The sequence below is a fragment of the Equus caballus genome, chromosome 14 (assembly GCF_041296265.1).
Source record: "Equus caballus isolate H_3958 breed thoroughbred chromosome 14, TB-T2T, whole genome shotgun sequence".
Lineage (NCBI taxonomy): Eukaryota > Metazoa > Chordata > Mammalia > Perissodactyla > Equidae > Equus > Equus caballus.
Genome location: NC_091697.1, coordinates 67,156,163 through 67,183,662, shown reverse-complemented (window position 1 = coordinate 67,183,662; position 27,500 = coordinate 67,156,163). Strand labels below are relative to the sequence as shown.

The 27,500-nt window shown below is 39.4% G+C and overlaps 1 protein-coding gene across 5 annotated transcripts; it reads left to right on the top strand.

Moving 5' to 3' along the window:
• Nucleotides 1-404: 404 nt before the first annotated feature.
• On the top strand, nt 405-26,776 carry ZNF475 (zinc finger protein 475). 5 transcript variants are annotated; one of them, XM_005599490.4, is made up of 4 exons: nt 1,081-1,216; nt 6,430-6,468; nt 18,533-18,713; nt 21,895-22,066. In XM_005599490.4, exons 2-4 carry the CDS (start codon nt 6,448-6,450, stop codon nt 22,044-22,046), a joined length of 354 nt encoding a protein of 117 aa, XP_005599547.1. In that variant the 5' UTR covers nt 1,081-1,216; nt 6,430-6,447; the 3' UTR covers nt 22,047-22,066. The 5 variants fall into 5 exon arrangements, with proteins under 5 accessions (NP_001420521.1, XP_005599547.1, XP_005599548.1 ...); XM_005599491.4 differs by lacking the exon at nt 1,081-1,216 and adding an exon at nt 2,352-2,437; XM_070232782.1 differs by lacking the exon at nt 1,081-1,216 and adding an exon at nt 3,636-3,775.
• Nucleotides 26,777-27,500: the final 724 nt, after the last annotated feature.

Sequence of the window (27,500 nt, the reverse complement as noted above, 5' to 3'; positions counted from 1 at the left end):
CTGAGAGACTGGGTAGAATGAAGGCAAAAAAATGTCTGTTTGATTTAGCAATGTGGAGTTAGTTTGGTAACATTTGAAAGAACACATTCAGTGTAGTGGTGGGGATTGTAGAGTGTATGAATGATAAGATATGATGTGTTTTCAGAAGTTTGGCTTTGAAAACCAGGAGGAAAATAATAAGTAGCCTGGAAATAGAGATATTGGGTTAAGAGAGGTTATTTAAAAGATGAGAGCTTCTAGGGCCTGGCCCCGTGGCCGAGCGGTTAAGTTCGCGCGCTCTGCTGCAGGCGGCCCAGTGTTTCGTTGGTTCGAATCCTGGGCGCGGACATGACACTGCTCGTCGAACCACGCTGAGGCAGCGTCCCACATACCACAACTAGAAGAACCCACAACAAAGAATATACAACTATGTACCGGTGGGCTTTGGGGAGAAAAAGGGAAAAAAAAAATCTTTAAAAAAAAAAAAGATGAGAGCTTCTAGACTATGTTTGAATGCTTAGGATGGTGATCCAGTGGAGACAGGGAGGGTGAAGAAGCTGGAGAGGTGATAATGGTAAGTGGAGAAGAAATTGGCACCAGGGAGTGGGATCCCAGCTTGTTTGGAGCGGGGATTTTGATAGGAGAGGGCACTTCTCCATTTCAGGAGTCAGTTGAATGCAGATGAAGGCAAGTTTGTAGGTTGCTAGTGGGAAGATGAAAGAGCTACAATCTGCTAGTTTATATCTTATGTTTTCTCAATGACATACCAAGCAAGCTTATCAAGCCTATCAGATGAGAAAGAGAGAGGTATAAAGAGAGAGAAAAATGTTAGGTTTAAGAGTCTACATAGTCCTTTGTCTCTTCATACCTTCAGTTGAGCTGAGCTCCTGAAATCAAGACTAAGGCTTCTAGAACCGTTTGCCTCTGGGATTCCCAAACACAAGAATGACTTGAAACTACTTGGATGTGGTAGATAAAACATCCAGTGGGATCCTTCTGGGGGTTCTTACCCTGATAATCCTCTTTAGTGGCCCTAGTTCACCCCCTCACTTGAGCTGATGTCATAAAAATCAGCCTTGACCTCACAAACTGCCCTCTGTTGATGCTGATAGCTGGACTACTAATGCTCACCTCCATGTGCCAGCTCTTCATCTTTCCTTGGTGCCAACCATGCCTGCATATCAGGGCAGGATTCTAGGATCTCACGGCTCTCAGGTGTACAAAGTGCAACTTTAAGGTAAAAGGACCAGTTCTCTTCTGCACTATGGCTCTAGAAGCCAACCTGAAGGAATCTGTGTGTGTAAACTGTATGTGTTGAGGGTGGGGGGAGTTATGAATTTTAGAGCAACAGCATTACCGCTGAAATTGATGTATAGCTTCCTAACATAAACATTTGAAGGATAATACTCATCTGTACAAATTATAGTCTAACATAATTATTTTAAAAATCAACCTCAAATTATAATTACATATCACATATCCACGGCAAGAGAGACCATAATAGCTCCAGCTAGTTCTCCCAGAGCCAAAAGACCAAAGCAAAAATAGGTGGTCATTGATTTGGTGCTTCAATATGAGGCTTTCTGCTTCTCTAGAAAGAAAAGTACTGGTTGTAACCTCTGTAAGAGGAGAGGATCACGTATTATACCTTCAAATATTTTTCAGGACGAAAATGATAAAACTACAAAATGCCCTATTCTCAGAGTTAATCTAGCTTAAGTGATTTCATATGTCTTCATAAGCCTGTTTCTCCATCACCCCTACCTCTCCGCTTCGAGCCCCAAACACACAGACATCCATATTTTCTAATGAGAGATCCTTAGAAATCTTTGTGTAATCACTGAATGGATATACACAGTTCTTATAAATCAGAGTTACAAGCGCAACAACTAAAATCTATCCCAAAATTCTTAGAACTCCACCAAAGGCAGTGCAACACAATTTTGAAGGAGTTCTTATGGGAACAAAGGTGATGTCCTATGAACAGAATCTCATTGCTAAATATGAGACACAAGGTCAGCCTTATGAATACGTGCAGCATTGAGAGGAGTTGACTGAGGATTCCATCTCTTGCTTTCCTTTTATATTGTGTAATTCACTTCCTCCTTACATCCATTGTCTCTTTCAAATATTTGCCTCTATGAGACTGTCTTATATGTAAAGAAATGTCCTGTAAGTTGAAGAAGGGCCTAATAAATCCAGAAACTCAATAATTTACCAATCTTCCTGTTCCAAGCACCAGCTCTGATGCCATGATCCTGTCATTTAAAGTCCCCAAGCAGCTCTCACATCCCAGGCTACCTTTGTTTAAGCAGAGAAGGTGAAATCATAATGTCACTAGTCCCAACCTAAAGGTTCAGGAAATTGAGGTAGAGGGAGAGAGGGAGAGGATGGGGAGGACCTGGAATCAACAACTCTAACATGGACAGGAGAGAAAAACACAAAACTGTGTCCCAAGGTTCGAATTCTTTCTGCTCTATCCAAAGGGATACTTGTCTTTTGATTGGAAAACTTCTTTCTTTGGCCTTCCCCTGAGCTGAGGGTCCTTTAGCATAAATTGTAGACAAATCGGGCATTGGAAATAAGCCAACTTCCAAGTTCCAGGTCAGGTAGTGTCTACGCTTTCCTTTTTTTCTCTCTAACTGTAGAAGCTGGAAAATCTAAGTGGCTATCTCAGTTTGTGGGTTTTTCCTGTCTTGCCCCCATGGCTCCCTTGCTACTTCATTTTATCCTACGAATTGGAAGCCATCTGACTACAAGTGTCAGAGCTTGTGCCAAACTGAAGAGCTCAAGAACCAGACACGAGGGACATCCTCTGTCCGTTCTCTTCAAGGCAAGTCATTCTTGGCAAGAATTTTAGCAAGAGATTTAATCAAATACCTCACCTTCCAACCAATATCCTTCTAAGGGATCAGGGAAAAAAGCAGTTTTATCTCAAATGTGAAAAAAGAAAAAGAGAAAAATAACTTAAGCTAAGAAACCGTATTCTTTTCAGGAACAGACTCTAACTTGGAATTCATTCTTTGACTTACATATTTCAGCCTTGTATCTCAGGGTAGGCAATTACAGAACTAAAATGCCAAACTACTAACTGTGGGTAGTTTAAAACAAACTACCAATAGTTTGTCTTAAAAAATCAGCTACCTGAAGATACTTGAATATTAAGAGCATTTCCAAATGAATAGTCCAGTCTTTCTTATTGTTAAAAGGAGCAAAACAAAACTCCAAATCATAAGTAACAAACTCTCTCTAATAGTTGCCCAATAGAGAGGCTGGATTGGAAAATTCCTTACGTGGCATCCAGTGATTTCCAAAAACAATTTAATTTCAAACAACGATCCTTCCAGATGTGACATTTGGGTAGAATTGTTTGAAAACACCAGAAGTAAATGTGAAATACCAGTGGTTTCTAGACAATAAAACTTTGCAATTGTTGAGGTTTGAGACTGAACTCTGCAGTTACTCCTATGTATTAAAATGCTATTTACACTTTATCTGTATGTGTAGGACATGCCTGGGATGTGGAAACTTAATTATATACGTTCAGTCTCAGTCAAGTGTGTTAAAATTTTTATATGGCCGCAGGCAAAATTCTGACTTTAGGAAGTGAGTTTTTTGTGACCCAGCCTCATATACTGACCTCCTTTTCCTTTCAGCACCGTCTGCACCCTCTCCGCCCCAACCAACCACCATTTGTTGATATTGTTGGAAGGGAGTTGGGAGAATCTGACAAAATCCTGCACAGAAAAATCTCCCTCATAGGACTATTTGCATTTTGAAAGAAGCTAGGAGAGAGGTCAGTTTTAACCCAAGGAATGAAATTTTGAGGCAGTCAAGAGAGCAGAAGCAGGAATTTTGCTGCTTTCTCTCCAATCTCACCCAATGGCTGACTCTCTGGACATGTAAGGCATGTCTGACCACTGGTGACACTCATGTGTCTAGAAGCAGCTGGAATCAGACAGACCTGGAATCAGATAATAGATGCACAATGAAATCACGTATGTTTGAGCAAGTTACTTAACTTTCCCCAGCCTCAGTTCCCCCACTGTGAGAGGTTGAAATGAGAGAATGCCTGCAAAGGACCTGGGATGGTAGCCGACGAGTGGTCACTGGTCAGCTCCTTCCTGTTCCCTTCACAGCGCCAATGCCTGAAGACCCGCTATCCGAGTGAAAACCAGCTTCACCCCTTACGACTCACTCTGTGCCTCAGTTTCCTGGTTTGTAAATTGGGGGTACCGAGTCTTGCCAGAGGATTATTATGAGAATTATTTAGATAAAGCATGTTAAGTGATTAGTATAGGGCCTGGCACTTAGAAAGTGCTGGATAATTGTTAGCTGCTACTCAGTGGGACATTTTCATATTGGAATATTCACAAGAATTTCTAAAAGAGGTTTTACTTTTTTCCTCAAGTATGGGAGAGGAAAACTTTCCCTCTTATTTCCCCATCCAAACTTTCGGCATTCTATGGTATGCCCTGTGCACTCACCACAGACATTTCAATTATTTGGCCTAATGGAAGGGATCACGAGTATGGAAAATCTAAAATAGCAGCTAAGGCCAAAATTCTTTGTGTTTAATTTTGTCGTCCAGGAAGAGGAATGCTTGTTGATGGAGTGACACCCATTCAAACAACTGCACAGTCACATCACAAGTCCCTCAGACCCTGGCAGGCGGGCCCCTGTTTTTGACAGCCTGAGATTCAGCTGAGAGTGGGGGAAGCAAAAAATCTTCCAACAAGTAAATGACTTGAGGATTACACATGATTACGGTGCCTATGTGGTCTTGGAAACCAGTCTCATCCCTTAAAGTAAGAGCTTCTCTTGCCTAAAGATGGGCTTCAAGCCTCCTGTCAAGTTCTGTTGTAATTGCCAAAGTGCTTAAATTCAAAGCGAGCAGGGAATTTTCAGTGTGACAATCTCTAATATATCACTGCATACTTTTTTTTCTAAAATGCCTCCCCTATGACCTGGCTAACTTTTTTAAATTCCACAGTCGGAGATTCAGTCCTTTGACTTAAAGCACTGACTCTATAGGAGATTCCAGCTAAAATGCATAGATTCCCTAGATAGGTAACAAACTCTTTTTAGCCACTGGCATATTAATGCAAATTAACCACGAGTTTAGCTCATTTTTTGGAAATGAGATATAAGGCAAATACCTTTTGTTGGGGAGCTATGTGGGGAGAGGAAGTGGGAAAATAGACTGCTCAGAGTCACAAGCTCAAATGCTTTGAGGGGTTGAGGAGGCTGTATATACGGCAATAGGGAGGGGTGGAGCCTGTGGTATCTTGGAGAGTAAGTCCCACCTAGAGATATTCACATTTAAAAGTTTTGAGAAGATTATGCTGGTCTGGTAAAACATGCCTGTCTGTTGGCTGAAATGGCCTGTGGTCCATCAGCTTACAATTTGAGATCCAGAGTAGGGAGCAGAGAGGAGATAGTTCTAAGGGGTTAGCATAGCCTGGGTGAGAGGCTGTAAAGAGCATAGCCTGGGTCATGAAGGACCCATAAGGGACCCACATAGTTGTGCGATAGTTGTGTGCAGGAACCACTGGCATGCACACTTCATGCTGAGCATAGGGGAACTCACCCCAGCTGCCAATCACCATTTGGGAGTCTCCAGAACAATGAGGGCATTCTTGTGGGTCAGACATCCGGGAGCCAAACCTTCTAAGAATTTTACAGGACCACAAGAAGACCAGGATCCTAGAGAGGCTCCACATCTGGAGAGTAGTTTTCAGAACTAATCGGTCTGAATTGAAACATATCAGTGGGCAGAGAAGTCAAAAAAATGCTTCCTCTGCTCATCAGGTCCTTCTCATTCCGCCCCTGTTTCTTGAATAATTTCAGGTGGAATGAGCTCCATGCATGCCAAAGAGGGATCTGTCAACTTGACTTATTGCCCTAGAGAAGGAGCTTAGGAAAAAGCAAAAAATATTTCCCAAATGAAGGTGGTGAGTTAAGCGTGGTCATTCCCGCTGTTAGGGCCAGTTCCTGGTTCTGTACCTAGCACAGTGCCTGGCACGTTGCCTGTAACCAGAAAATTCTTCCTGAGCAACGGCATCTGAGGTACAGCTGACTCACCTCCTGAGAGACAGCCCTTTCCTCCAGATGCGTTTCCATTTAGTGCCTCTCGCTCTCATCTCCCGAATCAGTCTCAGCTGGATTCTCAGCAGATGTCTCTGGTTTCTTTCTACTTACAATGCAACTTTAGTATCAATATTTAGAATCCCATTGCTTTATTGGCTTTTGCACAGTTGAAAAATATCTGATTCAACCCAGATCTTTTCGGACTGGCCATACTGAGCTCGTTACCAATCACGCTCCTTCTAACATACATCAATATATGGGGCCAGTTCTGGGCCAGGTCCTGGGACAGGGATTGTCATATGTATCTCTCCCATGGCCACTATTTTTTAATTGTGCATCTTGTGACTTGTCTCATTACAGATTAATGATCACAACCAGATGGTCCGAAAGCATCTTAAGGTGGGGCACCTTTTTCTAATTTACTCAAAGTCGTAGTTCAGGCCAACAGGGACTGTTCCCTTTCAGGATGCTCTCTCACCTCTGAGTTCCTTGATTTCTCTGACTCTTAGGTTAATGAATGTCCCCAAATGAACAGGGTGTATGGCTGTTTTGGTGCCGGGATGTTATGATGCAACCTTAAAAAAAAAATAACGCTTAAATTTTCTGCCTTTTTTGTTTGTTTCCAAGTAATGTGCAAAGCATGTTACTTGAGGGAAAGAGTTAGGCATTTCATTTTATTTGCATACATATTTGGTAATAAAAAAGACATATCTTACATTTTGATATGGTGCTTTGGCACAGCCCCACTAAATGGCCTTTGCAAAAAGAACAGGCCAACTGCTTCAATGACAGCAAATAAATCCAGCCAACTCCTGCCTCCAAACATGCAAACGCAGGGGGCTTCCTCTGTTCCCTGGTTGCAGATAGGGAATTGTACTTGCGACCTTCTAGAGCAAGGCTCTCAGCTCTCTCTTTCTTCCTTCCTGAGGGGAGTGAGTCTAAAGATGATAATTACAGGTTGGAGGGATGTCAAGGGCAAAACCGAGGAAAATGTAAAGGAATGAATAGTTTGAGGCAAAGGGAGCCTTTCACTACCCCGGAAATCAGCTGAGGAAAGTGACTGGCTGACTTTATGTGTCTATTGTGCACATGCGCGCACACACACACACTCATATGTTAAAGGACCTTGAGATTTCTCTTACTGGAAGATATGAAACTGGTGTCGGTTATGTTTCAGACAGACCAGACGCCACGCACATGGCACAAAGGGAAAGCCCCACTTTTAAGCTACCCATCTCTGCTGCAGGGCTCATGCCCTGGCATCTATGGACTTTTCTGCATGAAATTGTGTGTGAATGGAGTCGCTACCTAGTGCACTTTCTCTGGCAAAATTTTTAATGTCCTGGAAAAAAACTATTTTCTAAATTTCTCTGGGTGCTTTTTTTTCTTTTTGTAGTTTTCTTCTATGGTAATTCTTTCTCTTTGTTCAACTGAAGAATTTCTTGCTAGACAAATTAAAGGGTTTACAATCTAGATCACTTAAAAACATTCTCCAGTTCCTGGCAAAAGTCACTCTAAAATATGTTATTTGATTTTGGAATTTCATCTGCCAATGCGTACTGCTGATTTGGAACTGACTGTATTGCCTGAGCACGGGAATGCTAAAATACTCCACTGAACCAGGTCTGCATGAGTGGGTTTTAATCAGCTTTATTGAGGAATAATATACAAACAATAAACTGCATGCATTAAACACATGAATTCAATGAGTTTTGACAGTTTTACGTACCTGTTATACCACCACCATAATCAAGATCCAGAACATTTCCATCACCCCTAAAGATTCCTGATACCCTTTATTCCTCTTTTCACCTCCAGCCTCCAGGCAACCCCTGATTTGATTTTTAACTACTTCAGCTTAGTTTGGATTTTATATAGATGGAATCAGCGACTAAGGTACTCCTTTGTGTCTGACTTCTGTCTGCGTAACGATTCTGAGTTTCATCCATGTTGTTCCTAGTAGCAGTAGTTCTTTTTCTACTGCTGAGTAATAGTCCATCGAATGGCTATATTACACTTTGTTTATCTATTTATGGATACTTCCAGTTGCATTAGTGTTTTTATTACTACTTAAGACTGCTGTCTAGTTCAGTACAGACAGAACCAGTCTGTATTTCTTCAATATAGAAAAATCAAGATGTTTTAGTATATGAAAATTATAAATTGCTCCATCTGGCCTATTCCTTGATCTGATTCTGTCTCAAAGGTATTAAGTCCTTATCCTTGCATTCAGGTCTCAACACAATCAAGACGCTTTTCATTACTTTTTTTACTGCCTCTCTCTGCCTGACTCCCACAACAACACAGAGGCTGAACCAGCTCTCTTGGCATAGACCTGTGTCTAGTACTGTCTGTCAAATCCCTACCCAGCTACTGAAGCATGGCTAGCTTCTAATGACAGAGAATGGAGTTTGAGCTCAGGACAAAGGTGGGAAGATGGGGGGACACTTAGAAAAGGTGCCAAACTTTGACTGAATTCTCAAGGTCTGACCACTCGTGTTTCAGTCCTGTATTGAATGCACTAATTCTTGCTCTCACACTTCCTCTCATCAGTCTTTTTGCTATGGGCTTTAAAGCTTTCATGTTAACATACTTCAGTAATATTAACTAGTTATTGAAAAGGTCATGTCATTGGCAGTTTGCTTGAGGGAATTCTCCCCTCACCAGTACAGTTCTAGCCATTTAACAAACCCACTTCAAATATCACCCACTTTGTTGGCTTCTGGTCAAAACTCTTCCCTTTCTTCCTACTTCAGGTTCCTGTGTCACTATGTCTTCCTACCATGGCACTTGTAAATTTTGCCTTCTAATTAGCAATTTATACGTTTGTCTCCATTACTAAGGAAAACTAAGGATTGGGGATCCTCAACACCTCCAGCATGGAGGAGGTACTATACTCAATTAAATGTTTGTTGCTGGAAGGACTAGATGAATAAAGTCATGGAGCAGCAAAGTTGAGGACTGTGGCCTCCAGCTTTGGGAATGGTGCTGAGTTTGGTGCAGCTAGCAGATTTGTTTCACGGCGCTAACGCTGGCCATGAATGAAGTCAGTATGAAGTGTTTGGCCTTTATTCTGTAGCCGCGGAGAACCACAGAAATTCCTGATATCGTGTCAGACAAGCCAAGTTTGCACAAAACAGAATCAAGTGCAGAGGGAAGGGGGGCAGTTGGGCGGCTGAAAATTACACGGTGATTTGTCAGTCCAGCCACAATGGGCAACACAGGACCAAAGGGATGGTTCAGTCCATCCACTCCCCAAGTTATCTTTTTGGCTGCCACTTTTCAATGTCAGATGAATACCATACAACCCCATTTAGTTATTTGTGAATTCATGTTTTGGTTAATGCATCCAAGCCAGGGAAACAAGCCTGAACAAAACTAAAATATCTTAAAGAGCTATATTTAAATTATGTTATGGTAGAAACAGACTCAAGCTAAATCCTGCCCTGAGATTATTTTTCCAGACCTTCATTGCTGCTTTTTAAAGAAATGGATCAGAATTCTAGGACTTCAATTAAATTGCATCATACAAGCATTGAACTGATGTATATTGAACTTTAAACAGTTGAAAAAATAAAATAATATTATTAGAATTGTGTAAGATACTGTAAATATTTTCATTTTGCCTTGTACTTTTGTTTTATGCTATGCAAAGTTGTATTCATACCTAATATTAATTCTAGTTCCAACTATTAATTGATTATAATACTAAACTGTATTATATACAAAGCTTTGAATATGATCTTTTATCAATTATTAAAGGAATTTTCAGAAAGCAATTTGGGCTTCACTTGATTTTTCCTTTTAGGGCAGATTTTATTACCTACTCCCTGCTTATGTTTTTACTCTGGAGTTGATATTCTTTTTTTATCATTTTATTATTCTTATAAAAATAACACAAGTTCATTACAAAAATTCAAACTATTAGGAAAGTATAAAAATTAGCATAAAAATTACCCCAACCTCCATTAGTTTGACCTTAGTCAACATCATTCCAGACATCTCTCTGTATACACAAACATATATAAATAAATAGAGATGTGGACTGGTTCATGGAAGTGAGATCAGCATATCCAAGTTATTAACAGAGATACAATAACTTTTACTCAAATTTAACAAAAAGAAACCAACGTGAAACTGACATTGCTGAACTTCAGAAAAATATTTCTTCACTTAAAGAATATTACTTCTTAAAAGGATCTACCAACATTAAAAACAAAGATAAATTATTGAAAGATTCGAAAAAAAAATTTCAACTCCATGAGTTAGTTTTACATTGCTTTAATTGACTGTTTGCCATGTAAGGTGAGGAATTTAGTCTTATTAACATCTTTACACCTCTCCTTCTCCTGCCAATTTTTGATAATTAAGTATTTTTATTTGTCAAGGTATGTTCCTTTTATATTCCCTTCTCTAACCATAATTTCTGTAGTCATTTTGCCTTAGTTCTATGTTTAAATGGATTCATTACCAGTCTTATCGTCACAGCTTCAACATTTCTGAGCTTCTTGTTGTTCTTGTTTCATCCTATGATTGTTTGTATTTTATTAATGAATGTTTTTCAAAGGAGATCAGAGGTAGAGTGACCATACAATTTATTGACTAAATGGGGACAGTTTAGAAAGTAAAAGAAGGAACCGTTAATACTTAGCCAAGACAACAGGTATACCAGCGACTGTTCTAGGCAGAGCAGGACGTAAGATCACTGAAGCTGGAGGTGATGTATTTCATAAGTTCTTGCATGTTTCAACTCAGCACTTTTTGATGCATTTAATTGGTGCCAAATGGCTCCTTACACAAAGGAGCATCTATTTGAGGAAGAAGTTTGCCTCTGGCTAAAGGCCCAACAGCTCACTTCCTGGAGTTAATGGATGAGTTTTAAAGAGTCCACCAATTTTTTGAAATCACATCCATAGTTCCGCAGACATGAGCATTTTTCTGGAGAGATAATCATAGCAGTCATTAGGTGTTCAAAGGGATCTATTGCCCCATAAATATTACTTGCTAATTTCTATTTCACAACAAATCTCCAAAAAAGCTACATCTTTGGATCATGGTCTCCTAACTCTCCTGTAAATAATATCACACAACTATAACTTCACACTACTGTTACTTAATATTCATTGTGGGTTGATATAAGAAATGAACAAATATAGAGTGTTTCTGATCTTTTGTAAAACTGCTAGTAATGACTTCCATTTTAGTTTTCAATATTTCTTTCATTAAGATTCATGCAACAGTATTTAGTGTTAGGAATACTTTTTCCTGCTAGCTAATTCTTATGCTTCTTTCCCTAAGCTCTATCAGCTATTGAGTTGTGCAATTCACTGTGGTTTCCTTTCAGCCTGAACTACCAGAGAGGTTATTGAGAGCCATTTGAAGCTATTTGAAATAGGTATCCCAGTCTAGATTTTCTAGAACTATGTCTATTTCTCTTCCACCCATATGTCTCTGGAGGTTCTCCACCAAACCATTCTCTTTTCTTGGTCCTTAATCTTTTCCCTTTCCAATATCTATTGGTGATATTACAGCTGTTTATTTTAAACTGTAAAAATGAATGGATGGATAACAGATCATCTACAATGATTAGGGGAAAACTTGTCAAATGTCCACTTCCCTTTGCTTTGCATAGTCCTGGCCTATAAGATCGATCATGAGGTGTTCCTGACAGAGAAAAGACATTAACGAAAAGAAAAAAAAAAAAAATGCTGAGTGGAAAATAAAATGATAATTCCAATAGTGGCCAGCAAAATGATTTAAAACATATGAAAGTTAGTGGATTCAAGTTAAAAGAAAAACACACATATGAAAACTTTCCCTGAAGTGTTCAAGTGCCTCTGCCTGTATCCAGCCTAAATACACTTTCCCAGGAAACTGAAAGAACAAAAGCAAAATTGTGATGAGCCTTAATAAACTTTTGCGTATGGAGAATTTAGCTGCCGGTTCATGTAGGAAGTTTAGGAAACAGTTCACACCTGAAATAACACTGAAGTAAATTCAAGAGATTAACTTTTTGAAAAATCTTTTACCCTGATGTTAAAGAAGTAATGCTTCACACCCCCAAAATATTATCTGAAATGTTGACAGGAAAACTGTTGATTTAATCCTTTGCTCTGCAGAAACATTAAACTTATCGGTTTCCTCTTTGCCTTCCTTTAATTACGTTTTCCTGGAATTGGCAGGCCCTGGCAAGCCCCCAGGCAGACGATCCCCCTGGGCAAATCTTCCACTGGCCCTGCCTTGCTCTGTTATGCCATGTCTCATTAGCGCATTTCTAAGACGGGGCCTTCTGCCCTTTCTGCCAGGGCTATGGTCTCTTCCTCCTGTTCCTCCTCTCCCTTCCCCACACGTCCGCTTCCATCTGAAAATGCTGGAGAAAGAGGCTGAAAAGTAATACCTTGGCAGTTGGGGTAGTGGCAGTAACCACAAGTTGAAGATTGTTCAGCTTTCTCTGGAAGTTTCAGACTGACAATCGTGAAATTAATGAAAAATAATAGAAATTCTCTTACCTCTGTTCAGACCCATGGGGATGCGTTTTTCTCTTTAGCAGTGTCTGTGTTACTTGCACTTCCCTAGGAGTAAGCTTAGGAGTAAGATGTTCAAAACCTAAGAATATGCAGTATGTTGCAGGTTCATCTGCAGTTCAACCACAAATACAGAGCATGGAACAAGCTTTGGAAAATATAATATAGAACATCTTAGCCCTTTTATGGTATTAATTTTCTCCCACATTTCTTTAAGTTACTTTGTGCGTGTCTTCTGGCCTCTGTGTCTGCCTGTTTTCTTCTAATTTTTCCTTTCAAAAGAAACCTTCTGACAATGTGACATGAATGTCCTCATTTAGGACCCATGCCATTTATTTTGCTTATATGCTTGGTTAAATACTGCATTTGGCTCATTCTTTCCATATGGAATTTTAATAAAATCATTATTCTCAAAGTAAAAAAAAAAAAACCTCATTTTTAAACTAAAAAACCTGCACTTAATTAATCTTTCAAGTTAGCGAACAAGTAAAAACTAGTAAGGAACTTGTGGATACTTTGAAAATTATTGCTTCTCCTTATTCTTTCTCTTAGGTCTTGAATTCCCCAAATATTTTTAAAGTCACTTTTCAGGTATAGATCCTGCTATGTGGCTAATAACAAGGAAGGATAAACAATTATAGTTATTTTGATGAATATAGTCTATTGGCATAATTCAGTATAGAATAATATAATAAAAATATTCTACTTCAAATAATATGCTTTTTTAAAAAACTTGGATCATGCAGAGAGTAACTCTATTCTCAATTTTGCTTGGTCTGTGTCAGTTGTGGATTTCCCCAGCTAGAGTCTGTTTTTTGGTTTGGGTATGCAGAAATCACAAATGTGCTTCCTTCCAATTTTGATCTTGCTCTGTGCTCTTCCCATTGCAGTTGTAATCCCCAATAGTCTTAGTTAGAAGCAGGCAGATTCTAAAACCTTCACACATTTTGCCATGTTTTATTTCCCCAAAGGAGACCACACCACCAAGTTAATTTTTCTCTGCTTTCATGCCACCCAGTGCTACTTAAGAACATATTGAAAAAGGCCATTTAATTCCATTAAAATTTCTTGCAGCTCAACTTAACTAGGTCTTTTCCATTACTCGATGAGTATTCTTCCCGAATTGAATCACTATTACATTCCCCACAGTGCCTAATTCCCATATTTTTCACTATTCTCTTGCCCAGAATTCAAATCTCTTCATTCCCTGAAGATCACTTTGCCTCATTCTTTGAAGACTAAATTCCTCTTACGTGAGCTCCTCTTGCGCCTCACTTCTCCACAACAACCTTTCTCTAACTTCATCTATTTCGTCTTCCCCTTCTTCAGAGGCTAACATCTCCAGTCACATCCTTGACCCCATCTCCTCCTGCCTCCTTGGAGACATTATTCTATTGATTATTTGTTTTCTCTTCAGCCTATAGTCTCTCTCTGCCTAAGACACTCCTATCCTGAAAACAACAAAACAAATCTTTCTTCAGCTCTGCTTGTCTCTCAAATTTCCTTTCTTCAGATTTTTTGAGTGTATTCTTCTTCTCCTCAACCTAATCTTTAACTCCTAACAATTTAGTTTTATCCTTATCACTACATTGGAACTAAACTTGCAGAAGTCACTGGTATACAATCTACTGGTAATCAAATCTAACGGCCTCCCTCAACCACCCGTTACTCTCTGTAACATTTGACAGAGTTGATGACACTATCTTTCTGGAAACCAGAAGTGTTTCCAGAATCCTAAATGGAGTCTTTTGTCCCCATGCTCTGTTTCTTTAACTGGAAACTTGAACCTTTATCTTTTTAGGCTGCAATTTCCCTTCCCCAATTTCCTTATTGTAGATATTCTCCTAAGAACTTTTTTCCATATACTCTCTATAAACTCCTTTTCTGAACTTTTTATCATTTTAAACATCTCTTCTGTGTGAATAGCTCAGAAACCTGCTAATCCTAAATTATAAGCCTCTATTTCCTGTTTTGGTTGGACTTATTCACATTTAGATTCTACAAGTATGTCAAACACAACAGGTCCGGAACAGAATCCCTTTATTTCTCCTTCTCCAACCTGCCTTTTTCAATCCCCCTTTCAGTAAGTGACATCACTATCGCCCTGTTACCTAGAATAAAACATTGGTGTTCTCTTGGACCTGTGATTTCTTTGCTCTCAGAGCCATGAATGCTGAAGTTCTCATAGATATGCTGCCCTGTTAGCCCTTTTAGATACATTACAGCCAGACCTTTTTGTAAAGCCCTTTATAGATTACTGCCCTAACAGTTTCCTATCATTTACAAAACAAAACCCAGACCTTAGCATGGCATTCATGGTTGTTCACAGCATGGCTACAGCCTGCCTGTCTGATTTTAGTTCTCAATGCTACACTGAACACCAGGCAAACTACATTATTTGCTATTCCTTGTACTCACCTCCAGATTCCTGTTCCCAAGGCTTTGCTCATGCTGTTTCCCCAGGCTCCAATAGTCTTCTCTACCCCTCCCAGTCCTTGTGGTCTAAATTCTACCCATTCTTCAAATGCTACCTCCTCAAAGCTTTCTTTGATCTTCACAACTGGAAGAAAGATTTCCAACCTCTGAATTTCAGTTAAATTTTACTAACGTAGCCAAACTAGCTTTCTTTTGCTTAGTGTTTATGTGAAATTTTTTTCCTATCCTTTTACTTGTAGTCTATTTGTGTCTCCATGTTTGTAAAATGCATTTCTTATAAACAACATGTAATTGGGTCTTAGTTTTTTAATCTAGTCTGTCAACCTACACCTTTTAATTGTGTTCTTTAGTCCATTTATATTTACTGCAATAATCGATATATTTAGATTTAAGTCTACCACCTTGGTGTTTTAATTCTATTTGTTCCTCTTGCCTCTTTTATTATTTATTTTTTTTGGTCCTCTACTCCTCTTTTCCTATCATTCTTTGGGGGTAGTTAACTCAACAATTTTTTTTAAGTATTCTATCTTCCCTAATTATGCCTCTTTGCATGACTTAGTGCTTCAGTGGTTACTATTGAGATTAAAATATGCATCTTCAGCATGTCGCATTCTATGTGTGAAAAATTACTTCAAGGAAGATCTAAGAATTCTATGCTTTTATTTACTATAACTTTATGTATATATATATAAGTAAAGTTATTTTTTTTACAAAATAAGTTTTGCATAAAAACTTTACATATATATGTAAAGTTTACATATATATATACACCATAAACTCCATACTCCTTTGCTACCATTTTTCTTCAAAGAGCCCTTAGTCTAAAGAGATTTTGTCATTTGTATGTACAAAAATTAGAAATATTTTTAAAAGATTGTTTTAATTTATTGAACTATTTGCATTTTATGCTGTTTCTATTCCTTATAGAACAGATTTCTAGCTGATATTTCCCCTCAGTATTTAGAACTTCTTTCAGCATTTCTTGTAGAGCAGCTCTGCCAAGGATGAATTCTTTTGCCTTTTGTCTAAAGATGTGTTTATGTCACCTTCATTTTGAAGGATATTTTTACTGGATATGTAATTCTAAATTGACATGGTAGTGGGTTTTTTCTTTAATCATTTTTAAAATGTCATTCCATTATTTTCTGTCCTCCACATTTTTTCTGATGAGAAATCACCTGAAATTTTTGTCATTGTTTTCTTGTTCCCTTGTATATATTGTCTCTGTTTTCTCTGACTGCTTTCAAGCTTATCTTTTGTCTTTAGTAGTTTCACTATTATGTATCTAGTTCTGTTTTTCTTACTTAACCTGCTTGGATTTCTCTGAGCTTTTTGGATATGTTATTTGTTGTCTCATTAATTTTAGAAAATTCTCAGACATAATTTCTTCATCTATTTCTTTTCTTCACTTTTTTTCTCCTCCTTCTGGGATCCAATTACATATATGTTGGACCATTTGATCTATTCCATTTTTTTCTTCACTGTTTTTTCTCTCTGTGTTACTGTTTGGGAAATCTCTTCTGACATATCCTTAAGTTTATTGATTGTTTCTTCTGCTGTGTGGACGTCTGCTGAAAGTCTTATCAAATGAATATTTCATCTCCCATATCATGTTTTTTATTTTAGCATTTCCCATAGATTTTCTTGAATAACTTTTATCTCTCTGCTTTAATTTTCCATATATTCACACATGCTGTCACCTTTTCCTCTATATCTTTTAACATATTTACTACAATTATTTTAAATAATTATTCTTAAGTATTAATCAAAATAATTATTTTAAAACCCTGATAGTCCAGTTATCTAGGCCATATCTTAGTCTGGTTATATTAAGATTATATCTGATGGTGGTGGGTCCTATTTTCTTTGTGTGTGTGTGCTTTATAATTTTGATTGAATGCGGGACATTCTGTGTAAGAGAACAGTAGATTCTGAGTAGATTATACTTATACTCAAAATAAGTTTGCCTCTTCTTCTGTCAGGCTGTGAGTATAATTGGTGTGTCAATGTCGTCTGTAATTTAGCAAGGTTTGGATCTTGTCTTTGCTTTAGTTATGTTCAGTGCATTACAGGGTTTAAATTCCCCCAGTGGTAAACTGCCCTTGCCTTGAACTCAGTGAATGGCCTGGAGCCAAAGGGCTCCTCCTAGTTCTTCTGCTATACTCTTAGACTCCTGTGTGCCTTACATGCCTGCAACAGAGAAGGAGTTGCCCTTAGTGTTCCCAACCCTCCTTCAGCAGTAGACTGCTCTTACCCAGGACTCAGTGCATGGCCTAATTCTCCAGCTCTGTCCTCAGATTTAGGCAGATCCTGTGTTCTTGAATTACTGAAGCTTTCTATCAAGGCTTCTGCCTCTCCCCAGTGTTGGACTGTTTTGGATGGGAGAGTTTATATACACAGACCCTGCATGCCTGCACCTCAGAGGTGTTTGCACTCAGCTGTCCGCCCTTTTCTCTGTGGCAGACAACTGTTGTCTCATATTCATGTAAAGTTGGAGTGTGGGAGGTTTTCTCTTGATTCTGTTTATCCACCCTCAAACTTAGGCAGTTCTTTTAACTCTTAATTTACCTTGCAACTTTGAGTCTCCAATGGGCTCAAAAATTATGATTCTGTAGGCTATTTGACTTATTTCATTGTTTAGGTGGGAGCAGTGTTTCTCATGACTTTCTATATCCTAGACAGAAGCAGAAGCTCCCTATTGCATTTTATCCTTAATGCTTCCTCAGATTTGGTTCTCCCAGAAAGAAATGCTAAGAAAAGGATTTGAGTTCAAGTAGTTTATTTGAGAGATGATCCCAGGAAACCCCAGCAAAGTAGTGGGAGGAGAGATAGGGCAGAGAAGGAAGCCTATATAGTACATTAATGAGTAACTGTGGTGCAGTCCCAATGGGGACTTCTGGAAGACTGTATGGAATCAGCCTTAGAGAGGAAGCTGGGTATTTATCCACCACCTCCCATCTATAATTGATTAGTTGCCCTGCCTGTGAGTGGAGCCTACTCTATGTCAAAAAAGGCAGAGAACACAGGTGCTTGCAATAGAAAGCTGTTGACATGAGGCAATGTGGGTGGGCACAACAGTGTTTATCATAAACGCTCCAATGAACTTACTTTATTTCTCAGACATACCAGTATGCTAAAGCCAGATGTTATTGAGCAGATGATTCATGCCGGATTTATCTTTGTGTTCTCCTAGCACGGAGAATAGTCAGAAGATAATCAATCGATATTTATTAAATGAGAAAATACATTTTATAAACTACCGATATGTACAATTCTGGTTAGCTCCTCTTTATTTCCTAAACTCCTCTCAAACCCACATCCTCACTGCCCCCAGTCACTCAGATAACATAGTTTGTTCTCTTGTCATAAAGTTTAAATTCATCAGACTGGTTGGAGTTTTTAAACATCATATTGATTTTCTAGCTAATTTGAATGCATTATAATTTTAAAATATAATTTCCAAACCTACACTTTATCTAACAGATATGTTATATTACTTGCAGCCAACAATGATAAGACGTCCACCAACAATTGTTTGCTACATTTGTGGTCGTGAATATGGAACAAAATCAATCGCCATCCATGAGCCACAATGTCTAAAAAAATGGCATAATGAAAACAACTTGTTGCCTAAGGAGTTAAGGAGACCAGAACCTAAAAAACCAGAAGTCAGGACCATCACTGGTAAGTTTTTTGAAAAAAAGACTTGAGTGCATAAGGGAAGATTTTCTCTCTAAATCTGTAAGAGTAGAGATATTCTTTTCTTATTTGTTTAAACAACTGAAATCAGCAACATTTACTTTCTTGGCTACAGCCAAATAGGAAAAACAGTTCTGGAATGCCTGCCCGAAGTGCTGCCTTCAGATGCTGAGACAGAAAGACACTACGTGCTGGCAAAACTGGGCAAGAAGAGGCAGGGGGCCAGCCCCATGGCCGAGTGGTTAAGTTCGCACGCTCTGCTTCAGCGTCCCAGAGTTTCACTGGTTCGGATCCTGGGCAAGGACATGGTATCACTCGTCAGGCCATGCTGGGGTGGCGTCCCACATGCCACAACTAGAAGGACCCACAGCTAAAAATACACAACTATGCACCTGGGGGCTTTGGGGAGAAAAAGGAAAAATAAACCTTTAAAAAAAAAAAAAAGAAGAGGGACCCACTGGAATTTACTATATTTCCTGAAAATTACTTTCATGTACCATCAAACATAATACTTAAAAAATGTAGAACTTAAAAAACCTTTGGGGCATCTGGAAACAAGTTTTCAAATATAAATGTATCTTAGTGTTCATAGAGCAAAGGTACCAAACTCAAATGCTTACAGGGTCCACTAGCCAGGTTGCAAAATTTAATAAATTGGTGCAGGTGTGAAAAAAGGGAAGTTGGGGCCCATGGTGAGCTGGAGAGCACTGACTGTCTCGCCAGTTCCAGCTGGTATTATTCATTCAGAAATTTAGCCCAGTGTGGTCACACATTTCAATAACACATTAAAAGACTGGAAATCTAGACATCTATATGAAATGTCCAGATTTTTTAAATTTTGCGATTAATATATTGTAAAGCACTGCTCAAGCCAAAGGAAACTGAAAGTCCATAAACTGCCACGTGTGGCCTCATCACAGAGCCTCATGCTTACTCTTTTAGGAAATGAGAATAAAGTAGTTCAGAGAATATTTTTGCCAAGCAAGCTCAAACTTGCTCATCACATTTCTACCATTGTTATTTTCTCAGTTGAGCCCCTGATTCAAAGAAAATCCTTCTTAGTTTTAGGAGGAGTATCATTCAGTGCATTCGTTCTTCTTACGTAGCCATAGATCTGCAGATCTGGGAGGTAACCTGGAGGTCATTTAGTGTCAATCAGTCCAGAACACTCTTGTTAGAAATGTGACCCAAAGAGAGTTTTACAGCAACCCACAGAATGTAACCTAGATTGTCACGATAAATTTCTAGATGTTGCTAAAACCCAACTATTCACAGTCTTTGCTAAGAAGAGGACTCTGCATATAGACGGAAAAGAACTCAAGATGAAAACGTCATGTATTGAAATTACAGCATTTGCCCACAAAGAGATTGTTTACCTCATTGAAAAGCTCTTCCCAGCAATTCTCATTTGGTGTGGAAAATGAGTTTCCTTCACTTCTGATCTTTATCACTTCTCTGCTTGAGCATAATTATCACACATCTAGAAGAGATGACTAGTTTGAAAGCCCAGGTAGGTTCCTTGTTCTGTTTTTGCCTACAGATGGAAAAGGTAGGTCTGATAGGTGCACGTCCCTGCAATTTTCCTCTTGGCCTCATGCTATTTTTATTTCTGAAGGTACTCTTTCTCTGTAGGCAAGGGAATTCCCATTACCATTTCCACCCTATGGACAGTGTAGTCATAGAGTTCAAATTACCCTTCCTCCAGACCCAAAGCCAAAGCCTTATGCAAAAGCTTTTAGAAATGTGATGAATCAGGGCCGTCCCAGTGGCACAGCAGTTAAGTTTGCATGTTCTGCTTCTCAGCCGCCCGGGGTTCGCCGGTTCGGATCCCGGGTGCAGACATGGCACCACTTGGCACGCCATGCTGCGGTAGGCGTCCCACATATAAAGTAGAGGAGGATGGGCATGGAGCTCAGGGCCAGTCTTCCTCAGCAAAAAGAGGACGATTGGCAGTAGTTAGCTCAGGGCTAATCTTCCTCAAAAATAAGAAAAAAAAAAGAAATGTGATGAATCATCTACAAGTGAGAATCAATGAATACTCTGGAACATCTGAGTCCACATTAAAACTCATATGAATAAGGAGAAAGTACCGTTCTTTTTTCAACAGTTTTCAAAGCACTCAAAATATACATTTGTATCCTGCATAGAAAGTGGTACTTGCTTTATCCAAAGGAGAAATACTAGGTTTTCTGGGGTTTAATTTCCCATGGATCAAAAAAAGAACATTAGGAATGGGCATGTTAAGGAATCTGAGGTTTGTCATGGTTGTGTGAACCATTAGACAGAAATCATATAAGAATAGCCTGGGCTTTAATGAAAAAATATGTACTATGAAAATGATAAAAAGTGTGTTATGTATTTTTGAGTGCCTGGCTACATTTTGGGGGGCCTATTTTGGACAATTCTAAAACATATTTTCAATTTAATGTACTAAAGTCATTCTATTTAAATAAGGTTTATTAAAGCTGAGTCCCACGGTTTCTCTAAAACAAAGCCACATGCCTTTTTTCTATGCTCTGCCAATGAAGGTTATACGTCTCTCAGCTATCTTTGTTGTTTTCTTAAGGACACTTCTTTCCATCAGATTAACTATTCTGCTTGTATTCGTCACTTTAATTATTTAAAGAATCTTTGAGTTTATGACCATAAAGAGGTGATACATTTTTAGGATATAATTCATCTTAAATTCACTCTCAACTGTCAGTTTTGACTTCTAAAAACATTCCACTGAAGGATTACAGAAGAGGAAAATACAAATACATGTCCTTTTTCCTTTGCAAGCTTATATTTAGAGGCATCTGAAAGAAGGCCACAAGTTATATTTGCAAGAAAATAATTTGCATGATAATAAGCAAAGATATTAATAATTAGTGAAGAATGCATATCATAACACATAAAGCAATATCTTCCCCTTTGTAAAATCCAAAGAGTGAAAAATCTCTGGTTCATAGCTAACTTCACTCAACCTTTGAGTGAGCAGTACTTTTTTTTTTTTGGCAAAAGTAACAGGATTTGTTTAAAAGCCTCAGTCAACAGGTATTTCCTGAAAATATTTTCCATAAAAAGTAGGGTATGGTTCTCCAGAATGAAAACTGATCCGTTTTACCATTTTCTTTTCCTTTTCTTTCTTTTCTGTTCTCTTTTCTTTTTTCCTTTAACTTCCCAGCCAAAGGTTTCTATGATCTCGATGCCTTAAATGAAGCTGCCTGGACCAGTGCCCAGAGCACGTTGGTTCCCTGTGCTGTTTGTGGGCGCACCTTCCTGCCAGACAGACTGATTGTTCACCAACGATCCTGTAAACCAAAAGTCGCCAAGTAAAGCTCTCTCTCTCTGCTGAAGTGTTACAGTGATTAAATCCTTCTGAAAGAGATTGGGATATGGCGGGAAGGAAAAAAAGGGAGGCGAGGAGAGGAAACAAAGAAAACTGGAATTGACCAAAGGCTATCTAGCACAGGAAGCCCAGCTCAGTGCTTTGGTGGCAAAAGTATGACCACTGTGTGATGGGCAAATGTTCTGCTTTTAACAAGCAGCTGCATGCATGTTCAGAGACACACTGTGGGGCATGCATGTCACGCTTTTGTGAGGCAGAATTATAAGTGGGCTGCACCTCATCAGAGCTGGCATTTTTGCCTCAAGGAAATTTCAGAGCCAATTGTTGCCATTTTATTTCCATTCTATTTTCCCAAACAAGAATCTGAACCTCACAATTAGGACTGTTATTCAGTGAACAGAGCTTTGGGTGGTGACTTCAGACAACTTCTTAGTCCCAAGAAAAACTGGATTCTTTCCCGTCCTTGTGCTTTCTGAAATAACTTGCCACTCCCTGCTTCCTCTGATCCAGGGAATTGTTTTTAATTGAGTTATTAATTGGGAATCTTCTTTTCTCTATAAAATTATTCAACAAGACAGACACTGGAAAAAGAGCTAAGGACTTAAAGTACTAGACCCATATCTAATTCATACTCCCTTACCGATAGTGAGAAATATTACAGAGAGATTTCAGAACCAGTGCCAGCCTCATATGTCAGAGATTGCTACAAGGGGATTCATAAAATGAGTGAAGGCTACCTCCTTCCTTCTATAGAAGAAGCCCAGCGAGAGTTCTCCCTGCCTTCCTAGGGGCTTATAGGTGTTTTATTGTTGAGGTATAAAAGCCTGCCAGGAAATTCTGTGCCTCCCCACCCAAGGCCCATTCACAGTAAGTGGATTGTGAGACTGCTCTGTGTTTTAGAGTCCCTGAATGTGTATTCCAGAGGTGGGGCTCTCCTGGGAGGATGCCAGGCCCAGGGAGGTGCTCTGCCCAGGAAACTCTGCTCCCCCAGGCAGCTCTGCTTCGCCTGGACTCCCAGCAGTTTTGCTTGAAATCTTTGTTCATTTTATGGCCGAACTTCAGGGCAATTCTGGATCCACTGGGTTCCTGCAAGCCTCATATTCATGACCTTACACAGCACAGTTAACTCCAAATTATATAAGCAAATTTATTTGACCTAATATTTTGATCACACGTCTACGTATTACAGAAGTTTACATTAGGATAATTGTGCTAATCATTTGGTTTTTCCTGCCTGTTCTAAAGGAAGCTAGAGATGAGCTTTTTAAAAAGTCTTTAGATACCCTCAAATAAGATTATCATCTTGTGAAAGACTAACGTTTAATGTCTCATAGTTGATGGTTTGGTTCTTTTATTTTGTTAAAAATGACAACAACATCTAATAACTCACACATCTGTGAGTGCGCTATGGGTCAGGCACTGTGCTTAGTGCTTCCTATACATCAGTCTACATAAATCTCACATCAACCCTACAAGTAAATCTCATTATCCTTATTTTGCACATGAGGAAACTGATACTTAGCCTAAATAGCTAACTCAAGGTCACACTGCACTTGAGTTAAGAGATGGAGTAGGGAAGCAAACTCGGGAATGTTGGTCTTCCAAACCCATAGTCTTTCCATTGCCATTTGTATGCTAGACACCATCATTAATAAAATTAACTATACTAATGCAAACGATCGGACAAATGTGAAAAGTTTTGTACAATTTTTAGTAATTAAGGCAAATGGGAGTCTTAGGGTGCTTGCAGTTCAGCTGTTGGGCTGAGTTTATCTTAAACTGAGGTGAAAACAAAAGTCAGCTGTATTGTGTTTCAAAAGACACTTGCATTCTGCTAACGTTTAGAAGTCAAATAGCAGGGGAAATAAAGCAAAAGTTCTGGCCTCAACATTGAAAGGAGCTGCCATTTGGAGACATAAAGAGAGATTCTTGGGCTCTTTGCTTTAAAAGCATGACCAAAAACCTACTTTATCTGTAGGAATTAAGTCTGTGAGCTCTTGAAGTGGTTGAAAAGGCCGAGCTTTCGTAGGGGTCGTCATTTCACAGGGAACAGCTTGAGGTACATCAAGGGGCTGACTTTGGGGACTCCACTTCCAGCTTCACCTCAGTGAGCCAGCAAATGTAAATGGAATTAAATCCTGAGCAAGCTCAGCTGTAATGACTTCAATTGAAGAGTTCCTGTCCATTTTCAAGGCAAGTCATCAGTCTCCCCATTAATAGGAAAGAGCTCACCTGCTCTCTCCCAACTGCCCTTCCCCCAATTAGTTCACTTCTGTGCCAATATTTGTACTCTCAAAAGAAAATAATTTCTTTAACAATAGTTGGCACCTCCGTGAGCTATGAATTTGAACCTCGAAATGGCTCCCACAGATACTGTCCTCGATGATGAAGAACAGATCCTAGGTGAAGGTACTTGGCCCTCTTACACTCACCCAGGCAGTTATTGGTCTGGGATGTAAGGTTATTACAGGCACCAACAACAATGCAATTCCCTCATTGCCCTGTTAACTGGTGCTGCACAAACTTTAATTGAATTCCCCTCGAGTCGAGGTTATGAGAAGAATTCCAGGATTTCTTGATGCTCATTTGCACACTGAATTCCCATCCAAGTTGCAGGGCATGTCCTTATCAGAAGGGAACACTGGGGACTGAACAAGCACATCCTAAGGGAGGTGGAGAGGGAGAATCTCCTATTAGGAGTAAGCATGGGAATCTGTTAGAGCTCCATTATGGGAGCTCTTCAGGCTGCCTCCTCATCAGGCAGCCTTGGAAGCAATTCCAGATGGGCTCCCAGTATTTCCAAGGATCATTCTTAGATGACACTGCCTTAGCCTAGGGAATACTGGCGTGAGTCTCTTCATGGAAAAAGAAGCTGCTACTGAGAAGCAGACCCATCTGTGAACAGGGAAGAGATGGAGGGCAGATATCCAAAGTCCTCCACCCCTGAAAACAGCCCAGGCACTTTCTGTACTTGCCTGCTTCTGACATTAACAGTATTTCTTCTTTACACCCCTGTCTAAACCAACTCGTATGTCTTTAATCCCATATCAGATCAGGGCAGGAAGTTCAGCCCTTTCCTTCCCCAATCCTGAGGAGTTCTTTTCCACCTCTGGCAATGGTCCATCTTCCTTTATCATTTATTACTTTCCTACTGACTCACCGTCTGGCCCACATGAACTACTGTGCCTGTTTCTGCTGGCCCTGCCCACTCTGTGAGCACCGTAGGCAGAGATGAAAATGAGGTTTTCCTGCACTTGGAAGAAACAGCACAAATGAGAAGCAGTCAGTTGCCAGTGGGGGCCAAAGAGGATGGTGTAGAGAGACTGTACACCAGGAAAAACACTGCTAAGTTATCATAGGATGGTATACCTTTATTCTGAGTTGTTTTTAAATTTTGTTATAAAAATATTCAAATAGATACCATCAGAGGGGAAAATATCATGATGTCTCATGTTCTCTACACCCAGGCAGATTTAGTTCTTCACATCCCACTAACGTTGAATTTGAATGGCTTAAATTTCAACTACTCTTTTGGGCATAAGAGGGAAATGGAGGTGGCAGGGAGAGGTGCTGGGAGCATGAGATTCCAGAGTCTTTCTGATAATGCATTTTAATTCTACTTCAAGAAACATGAGATTAAGCCAGCATGGATATAAACCAACTGAAAATCTGATTAAAAAAAAAAAAAAAGTGAAACCTGGCCTAAGCATCATAGAGGCTAGGTCCTATCATTGATTCACACTTATCACCCTACAGGCCAAGGCTGTTCAGATAATTCTTAGTTGAGAGTGTGTTAGGCAAAATAATGGCCCCCAAAGATGTTGAGGCCCTAGTCCCCAAAATTTATGAATATGTTACCTTACATGGTAAAAGAGACTTTGCAGATGTGGCTAAGGGTATGGACCTTGTATTGGGGAGAGTATCTGGGATTATCTAGGTGGGCTCAATCTAATCTCATGAGTCCTTAAAAGCAGAGTAAGAAGGAAAAAGGATGAGTGAAAGAGATGGCAGCACAAGAAAGATTCCACACCCCGTTGCTGGTTCTGAGATGTAGGGAACTACATGCAAGGATCAGAGAGAAGTCTCTAGGAGTTAAGGGTGGCCCCACCAAACAGCCAGCATGGAAATTGAAACCTCAGTCCTATAACCACAAGAAACTGGATCCTGCCAAGGATCTGAATGAGCAACGAAACAGTCTTCCCCGGAGCCTCCAGAAAGAATGCAGCCCTGCCAACAAGTTGTTTTTATCTGGTGAACTCAGGGTTGAACTTCTGATCTACAGAACTGAGAGAAAATAAGTGTGTGTTGTTTAAGCCACAAAGTTTGCAGTAAATTTGTTTTGGCAGCAACAAAAAACTAATAGAAGAAGCATCTGTGCGGAATAGGGTAGGACCAATAAATCTTCCTGTTGATCAGAGAAGTAGAGCCCTGAAATCCACAAAGGATGCTGGCCATCTCCACTGCTTGATTAGTGAGGAGGATGTTACAGCCAATATGCAGTAGAGCAGATAGCCCAAGGAACACTGGCTCCAAGATTTGCCACCAGTTAATACACTGCTGTTTTGCAACATGTACAAATTCTGGATGCAGATTTTTAATGTTCTGTTTAATTAATGTTAACTTTAATATTCTCTTAATATTCTTAACCACAAAACTGATACTGTCATATGTACACACTTGTTTTAAAAATAATAATAAATGGACAAAGGCGTTTGAATTATTTGGTAATTGACTTTTGGCACCAATGACCCCATGGCCCTGCCCTGCCCAACTGTCTGTCCTTTCTATGAGCTGCAGAAAGAAAACAATTGCCTAATCTGAAATGGTAGATGGTTATTATTATAGGAATCTCTAAAGTACCGACTGAAAAATAGTCAAAACATCCAAACTCTGAAAGTACAGATATGGTTTGAATAAATCCCAAAGTTCTGTTATGATTTTCACCAGGGTCTTCCTGAGGGGTCATATGCAGATCTAAAAAGTAGACTGAACCATCAAAATAATTTGCTTAACGTGTAGGAAAAGGGTGGACAAAAGCATCTGATTTGAGGACTGGCATTCAGCCAAATTATCAAGAAAGAAATTTGCCTTTAATGCCTTTATCTTCTCTCTTTGAACCTTCTGCCCTCTCTGCCCTCCCATCAACGTTTCTCCAGGATCCTACTGTCCCACCTTCCACCCACTACTGCCTACACTTCTGTTTCTTTTGGAGCAAAATCTCAAGTGCTCCATGCTCCTGACATCTCTCCATCTCTCCGACTTTCCCCTTCAACATCTCACTGCCTGTGTCCCTTCCTCAACTTTTCACTAGGTATTTCATTAGAGGGAAATTTGAGAAAGTCATCTATGCTCAGGGGCTCATGGAAGATAATGGTTTAATATGCTATCCTTTTCAGGAAATATTTTAAAAGAAGTTTCCTAGAAATATTATGTCTTTAGCC